This window comes from Camellia sinensis, chromosome 5, assembly GCF_055761805.1.
Source record: "Camellia sinensis isolate YWXY chromosome 5, ASM5576180v1, whole genome shotgun sequence".
Taxonomy (NCBI): Eukaryota; Viridiplantae; Streptophyta; class Magnoliopsida; order Ericales; family Theaceae; genus Camellia; species Camellia sinensis.
This window is the reverse complement of record NC_138965.1, coordinates 143,210,312-143,218,059: the sequence shown is the minus strand read 5'-3', so window position 1 is coordinate 143,218,059 and position 7,748 is coordinate 143,210,312. Positions and strand designations below refer to the sequence as shown.

Below are 7,748 nucleotides of genomic sequence, written 5' to 3'. Positions count from 1 at the left end.
ATTCTTCATTCTTGTTTGACTTTTGGAGTAGCGTGGTTGTGGTTTTTATGGATTTTGTTGGCTTATATTTTTTTGTTGATTTTTATTATTATTATTTTTCATTTCATGTCGTTTCCTTTCATTGTTTTTGTGGATGTGGATTTGCAAGGCTTTCCAACTTCTCAACTTTGTTTCCACTCAATAATACAATAATTTGTATAAAGTGTATCTTTGCTGTATAAATATAAATATAAAAAATATACATGTATATATTTTAGTTCTCTCTCTACTGAGTAGTTTGTATAACATTTTCCTATACATAAAACTGTATATGCCAATGGAACTGATGACTGGTGGAGCTCTTGTATGAATATTATTATAATATTAAAATAATGGAGTATATGCATAATTATATATATATGCTTGAATGTGTGCTTTGTTTTTTCTTTTCTTTTTTTCACTTGATGAGTTTCAGTACTAATTAGTTTCTGTCGGTGGATGACTGTGTGTGTTTATGTTTATATTGGGTATGTATCCATAAAAATTAGTAAGAGCAAGTAATTCAAATGGGAAATCACAATAGTATTAGATGCAATTTTATATGTTTTGCTTATAAATACAAGTTATAGGAGCTATCACCGGTGTGATTACAAAGATTTAATCTCTATAAAACAAAATACAATCAAAATAAATAAAATCAATGAATACACATGTAAAAAGAAATAGTTGACTAAGCACTGTTTTATTTGGTCAGAAAGCCCTCAAAATATTTTGGAGTTTTCCACATTAATTGTTGTGTGTTAGATTGTTGGATTCTATTTTTCTTTCAGTTGTGCTTTGAAGAATAACATTAGTCATGTTGTTAGATTTTACCTTTTTACTTGCTACCATTAGTTGGGTATTTCTTCTTTGAGCTGTCTATGTTTATTGTTAGTTGTTGTTGTCCCAAATCTGTTTTTCATTTAGTGTGTGGAGTCAATTCTTGTGTTACTTAATATATACTTTTTTGGTTTTTCCTATTTTTTGTAGATGTATTTTTTTAGAAAACTTTTATTTTTGCAGTGAGTTGAAAAACTAGCTTGAATGGTTACAGCATGTGAGTTGAAAAAGTAGCTTCAATGGTTTGAAAAATTATGGTTCTAAAACAGGAGCACATTGATACTTATCAATGATCAATGAACATCATGTTGAGTCAAAATAACAAGTAAAGTTTGATGGGAGAAACTAATTTTAAGTATCAATATATACATTACTAGATCATGTTATGGAAGTAAATTTATTTTTCATATTTTTTTTATTTTCATTTATTTTTTTTATTTTTCAAAGCAATTTTTTTAATTTTAAAATACATCTAACATAAATATACTTCAAAACTATAATATTTGTGGAAAAAAATCTTTAAAAAATTCATTAAATATTAAAAAATATAAAACAATATAAGGATTCAATATATTTTTCGTATTTTTAAATATTTATTATTTTTTAAAATATTTTTTATAAATATTTTATTTTGTAGATACAAAGTACATCTAGAAGAGTAAAAAAAATATTTAAAATTTTAAAAAATTTTACTAAAAACAAAAAAATATTAAAAAAATAAAAACTAAAACATTGGTTAGAATCCAGTGTGTTTCTTATCAATCATAACCAATATCTTCTCTCTCTTCACATGGGTGGCCACCCAACACATATATGGAGACTTGCGCAGTCAAGGATACCAATTTGGATCTTAATACTCCCAGTTTGTTTTGGGTGATAGAGAGGATATTGGAATTGTTAATACTAAGGTATTAATAATAGTCTTGTTTGTTTTGGAAGAAGACCTTGGGACTATTAGTCCCTTGGTATTACTAATACCCTTGGAGAGGAGATTGGTAAAGAAGAGGTAGAGATGATATTAGAAAAATAGTGAGTGGATTAGAAATTTTTTTATTTTTTTATTTTTTATATATGGGAAATTGTTTTTAAAATATAATTTTTAATTTTTTATATTTTTTTATTTGTTTTATTATTTTATATAAAAATAATTTAACAATTCCTCACTACTAATCCCTTCACTATCAATCCCCTCCATTCTATCTCCCAAAACAAACGGGCCTTAATTCTCGACAATGGCAATGACCTTCAACTTGAAAGTATTATAATACTGCCTCCGTCCCATTTCGAGGAGACTTGCGCTGTCAAGTATTTTTTTTAATTATATTTTTTTAATATTTTAAATATTTTTTTATTTTTAGATAAATATAACATAAATACATTTAAAAAAATATAATATTTGTAAATTTTTTTTAAAAAAATCGCTAAATATCAAAAATATAAAAAAAAAAATTACGAAAATTCAATTCATTTTTCATATTCTTGTATATTTATTAATTTTTTAAAATATTTTTTTACAAATATTTTACTTTTTAGATACATCTAAATAAGATGCATCTAAAAAATTTTTAAAAATTACTTAAATTTTTTAAAATATTCACTAAATACAAAAAAACACAAAAAAAAAAAAAAAAAAAACTTAATTTCTAGAAAATTAAATCTAAAAAATTAAAACTAAACACACTATACTATTTGAATTCAAAAATTAAATTCATTTTTTAAGTTTAATGATTAATCAATTAATTGCTTTTATATTTTATTTATCTTATGTTCATATTTTTTTCATTATCAATTAATCATCTTACTTATACATTATTAAATTTAAAAATTAGAGATATATCATTTTCTTAAAATAATTATTCCATTAACTTTTGCTACCCTAAACTTCTCTCTTTCAAGAACATTACATTGCAATATTTCTCACCAATCACAAATCATCGTACCCCTACATATTTTCTAATCACTAATCACAAACCATCACACTTCTATATATTTTCTAATTATTTAACAAAAAAAAATTATGTACCCACCTTTTCACTAATCACAATAACCCATAACTTCTCTTCCTTCACATGGGTGACACCACAACACATCCTGTCATTTGAGGAGACTTTGTGCGGTCAAGGATACCGACGCTGGGATTGGATCTCATCGGCAATGGCAAAGATGCCCTTCAACAAGTCCCTGGAAAGTCCATTGCCATTGTTTCCAAGAAGAAACCATCCATAAGGTATTAGCTTAAAACTTAAATTAAATCCCTCTTCTTTTTCAATCAAAGAAGTTCTTTGTTGTTCAAAGTAATTAAGCCCTTACATTTTCCACCTTCTTGAGATCAAACCACCCAAATTCAATACGTATACAGAGTGTACAAAAGAACATAACCGCCAAGGATGGTTGATGCTGTTGTCTCTTCCGTAGTGCGGAGACTTGGTGGTCTTCTCATTGATCAAGTAATTTTTTTGCAAGGAGTGAGAGATGAAGTCAACTATCTGAGAAACAAATTGGAATACATGTTGTGTTTCTTGAAAGATGCAGAAGAAAAACAAGATCAAGACAGCAGGATACGCAAATGGGTATCCGATATTAGAGATGCTGCTTATGAAGCTGAGGATATTATTGACAAGTTTATTCTCAAAGTTGAAGAAGGAGGGATTCCCAAAAGGACAGGGTTCAAAGCTTGCCTCAGAAAGTACTTTTGCATCTACAAACAAGCAAACAAGTATGGGATAGGTAAGGAGATTCAAGAATGGAAGAATAGACTCGATGAAATCGATCGAAATCATGAAATTTTCAAGATTAGAAATATCGAAGCTGCTGGGGAGGGATCAAGTGGCATGAATGAGAGATTCAAGCAACTACGAAGGACAACACCTTATGAAGACGACCAACATGTTGTGGGCTTCACCAAGGATGTTGAGTTACTGATGTCTGAACTTCTCGAAGAAACTCCCCATCAACGTGTGATTTCGATTGTGGGCATGGGCGGTTTGGGTAAGACGACCTTAGCTCGAAAACTTTACAACTCTAGCAGTGTTGGAGATAAATTTAAACGTAGAGGTTGGGTTTCTGTATCCAAGGATTACAACATTCAGAATCTTCTTCGAACAACAATAAAATCTTTCAAGATGCCAACCAGCAAAGATGAATTGGAGATGTTGGAAAAGATGGAAACAGAAGATTTGGAGTGCCATTTACACGAGTTCTTGAAAGAAAGTCGATACCTGGTGGTGATTGACGATGTATGGGATACAGATGCTTGGGCAAGCTTGAGGAGAGCCCTCCCAGACAACAAGAAAGGAAGTAGAGTAATTATCACCACTCGTATCAAACTTGTTGCCGAGAGTTCTGGTGAGAGAAAATTTGTCCATGAGCTTCCATTTCTACAAGAAAAAGAAAGTTGGGAATTGTTTTGTAAGAAAATGTTTCCGGACAATGATGGGGTCAATGATAAATCAAGTCATTGCCCTCCAAGCTTGGAGGAATTGGCAAGAGATATGGTCAGAAAATGCCAGGGCTTACCCCTGGCCATAGTGGTCTTGGGTGGGCTATTGTCAAGAAAACATCCCGATAAGTGGCCCAAGTTGCAGGGCCGCTTCTGGCGGCATGTAAGCGGTGACGACTTTGAAAGCCATGACTCGACTCATGTTACACAAATATTGGCTTTAAGTTTCAACGATTTGCCTCATCACTTGAAGTCGTGCTTTCTTTACTTGGGGTTGTTTCCTGAAGATTTTGAAATTGATGCAGACAGACTTATACGGTTATGGGTGGCAGAAGGTTTCATACAACAAGCAGAAGGACAAACTTTAGAGGAGACAGCTGCAGATTATCTAAATGAGCTGATTGATAGAAATTTGATTCAAGTAGCTCAAAGAAACTGGATGAGAATTGGAAAATGCCGAGTGCATGATCTTCTTCGAGATTTTGCAATTGGAAAGTCGAAGGAGTTAAATTTCCTTCATATCTATGACGGAAATGTTCATTCTGCACCCTCTCCCTGCAAACATCGAAGACTAGCTTCTCATAGCTGTGGATTAAAAAGGTTTGCTTCCTTGGACCAGTCATCAAATTTGCATTTACGAACCCTTTTGTTCTTCAACTCGAAAAATCAATCTGCCGAAATAGGAGAGTTACAATTTCTATACAAAAAATTGAGATTGTTGAGAGTGTTAAATGTTGAGGAAATTATATTCAATCATTCCCAAGAAGAAACAGAGCATGTAAGCTCACTTGATGCAATAGAGAAGTTGATTCACTTGAGGTACTTTAGGATAAGTGACCGCAAAATAAACAAGATTCCACCATCCATAGGTAACTTGCAAGCCCTACAAACCCTGGAATTTACCACATCGTATATCCCAATTATGTTACCAGATGAGATATGCAATGCAAAGCAGTTGAGACATTTAATTGGATGCTTCGAGTGGCCTTTCCGAGTGGAAAACCTAACAAACCTTCAAACTCTAAACTGCATTGTGGTTGATGACCGGATGGAATTTAATCCATCATGGGATTTAATCAATCTTCACGAGCTTTGCGTAGCATTTGATGGAGAAAGCAAGGGGTTCACTCTAGACTCTATTGGTAGATTAAGAAACCTCCGAACATTATTTCTAGAGATTGCGGACACTGTTTGGAATCCTACACTGCAACCACTTTCTCACTGCCAGCACCTCATTCAATTGAAGTTACATGGAGAAATAGGAAAGCTACCGACAGAGATGCACGAATTCTTACCGAATCTCAAATACCTCTCCCTGTCTGGAGAGAAAATGGAGGAAGATCCTATGCCGTCATTAGAGAAACTTCCAAAGCTGACAATTCTTGACTTGCTTTTCTGCAGAGTAAATAAATTTGCTTGCACTGCAGGAGGGTTCCCTCAACTCGAAATCCTATTTCTTGTCCAGTGTCACGTGAAGGAGTTACAAGTGGATGAAGGGGGAATGCCTCTGCTTCGGGGTTTGGTCATCCCTAACAATGTTAGCATCCCAGAGAGATTAAGGTCCATCCCTGTCCCCAAAAATTGGGATGTCGCATCCGTTGATGACTGGCCCTACTAACAAAGAAAACAAGTTACAGGTGAGTATAGTTGTTGCCACAAAATATATAGTAAATAAAAGGTTTCCTTTCTTATAGATCACTTTTCTATACGTTCTGGTTTAACTTAATTAATAAGGCTTTTCAACTGGATAGGCTATAGTAAAATTTATTTGTACCATGTATAATTAAATATATAGTATGTATATGTGTGTGTTTCTTAACAATGTATGTTTGGTAAATTAGTTAGGTGAGTAGAGAAATAATAAAATTCACATTGTTTGGTTTTAATTTTTTAAATTTATTTTTTTTAAATTGAATTTTTTTTTAAGGGAATTTTTTAATACTATAAGCATTTTTTTTTTTTTTAACTTTTTAACTTTATTTGTATTCATATTATTTTTTTAATAGTTTTTTTTGCAAATATTTACTTTTTAGGTACATCTAAAAAGTTTTTTTTTAAAAAAAAATTGTTTAAAATATTAAAAACATGTATTGAATTTTCTTTTTCTTTTTTTTCTTTTTGTATTTTTGGTATTTAGTGAATTTTTTAAAGTCTTTTTCACAAATATTATACTTTTTATTTGTATTCATATTAAGTATATCTAAAAAGTAAAAAAAATTGCTTAAAATATTAAAAAAAATCATTAAAAAAAATTCAAAAAATTGGAACCAAACAAGGTGGTTATGATTTCTCTTCTAGTACTTAGGTGAGAAAAGTAAAAAAAAATTTAAATAATTATGATTTCTCATCATTGTGTTTGGATAAACCAAAATAAAAGAGAATACATGTGTTTTTTATTTAAATATTACTATTAAACCAAGCCAAACTAAATCAAGCCTTAAGTCCCGTCAAATGGTATTTAAATATTACTATTGAAGGCCAAAAATTAGATTCACTTTTTAACTCTCTCATTTATTCTTTAATTATCAACCAATTATCTTGTTAACACATTATTGGTCTAGAAAGCGGGTTTAAAAAGAGAAAACACATGACTTTTTATTATCAATGTTTTGTATCTAGATAGACAGTTTAAGTATTTTGATTTTTTTTTTATACAACTATTTCTTTTCACCAAAATTGGTGAGAAACAAAACAAGAGTTTTAGGATTTTTTTATTTTTTTATTTTTATTAAACTAATTCATATATGGACTTGTTTTTATAGAGCTTGTTTTCTTATCTGCCAAATGATGAATCCAAGCATTTACTTCCTTGCTAGTTTAGTGAGTTAGACAAATGAAAAGATTTCTGAGAAGATATTATTCAGTTATCTCAAAAATTGTGCTTAAAAAATGGGATAATCCTGTTATAATATACTTTAGTTACGATTCAAATTAATATTGACGATGTGTAAAAAATAAAACGGTAGTGCTATATCTTAGATAGCATCTCCACCTCATAGTTTCACGTCAACACATGTCCTATCTCAAGTGAGATAATCGGTATATAATAATTGACTCACTCATATGATAATTGATATACTTTTTTACATACATCTTTAAGAAATTTGTTTTTCATTTTTAATTTTTTTACACATTTCTTACAACTTAGTTTTATTTTTATGTTTTTTTATTTATTTAACAGGAATGAAAGTTGGAGGAAACAAAGGAAGTGGTTGGTGATGCTTGTGTGCCTCTGTGCTGTTGGAGACTTGGAGTTTTATTTATTTATTTAATTTTTTTTCCTTCTATTTGTTGTCATGTTGGCGTGTTTGTTGTATTTGGATTTCCGATGACTTCTCTTTTTATTATTTATGTCATGTTTGTTGTATTTGAATTTCCGATGACTTCTCTTTTTATTATTTATGTATAAAAGACTGATGTGTGACTATATTACTGCTACTATTGGCTATTA

At 30.5% G+C, this 7,748-nt stretch overlaps 1 protein-coding gene across 1 annotated transcript; it reads left to right on the top strand.

Annotated features, from left to right (window-relative positions):
- The first annotated feature begins 3,245 nt into the window (after positions 1 to 3,245).
- Positions 3,246 to 7,748, top strand: LOC114283379 (putative disease resistance RPP13-like protein 3). The gene is made up of 2 exons (XM_028226181.2): positions 3,246 to 5,934; positions 7,479 to 7,748. Exon 1 carries the CDS (start codon positions 3,246 to 3,248, stop codon positions 5,913 to 5,915), a length of 2,670 nt encoding a protein of 889 aa, XP_028081982.2. The 3' UTR covers positions 5,916 to 5,934; positions 7,479 to 7,748.

Bases quoted from the DNA above. Each gene is read 5' to 3' on its own strand.
- LOC114283379 (XM_028226181.2), top strand. From the start codon at position 3,246: ATGGTTGATGCTGTTGTCTCTTCCGTAGTGCGGAGACTTGGTGGTCTT.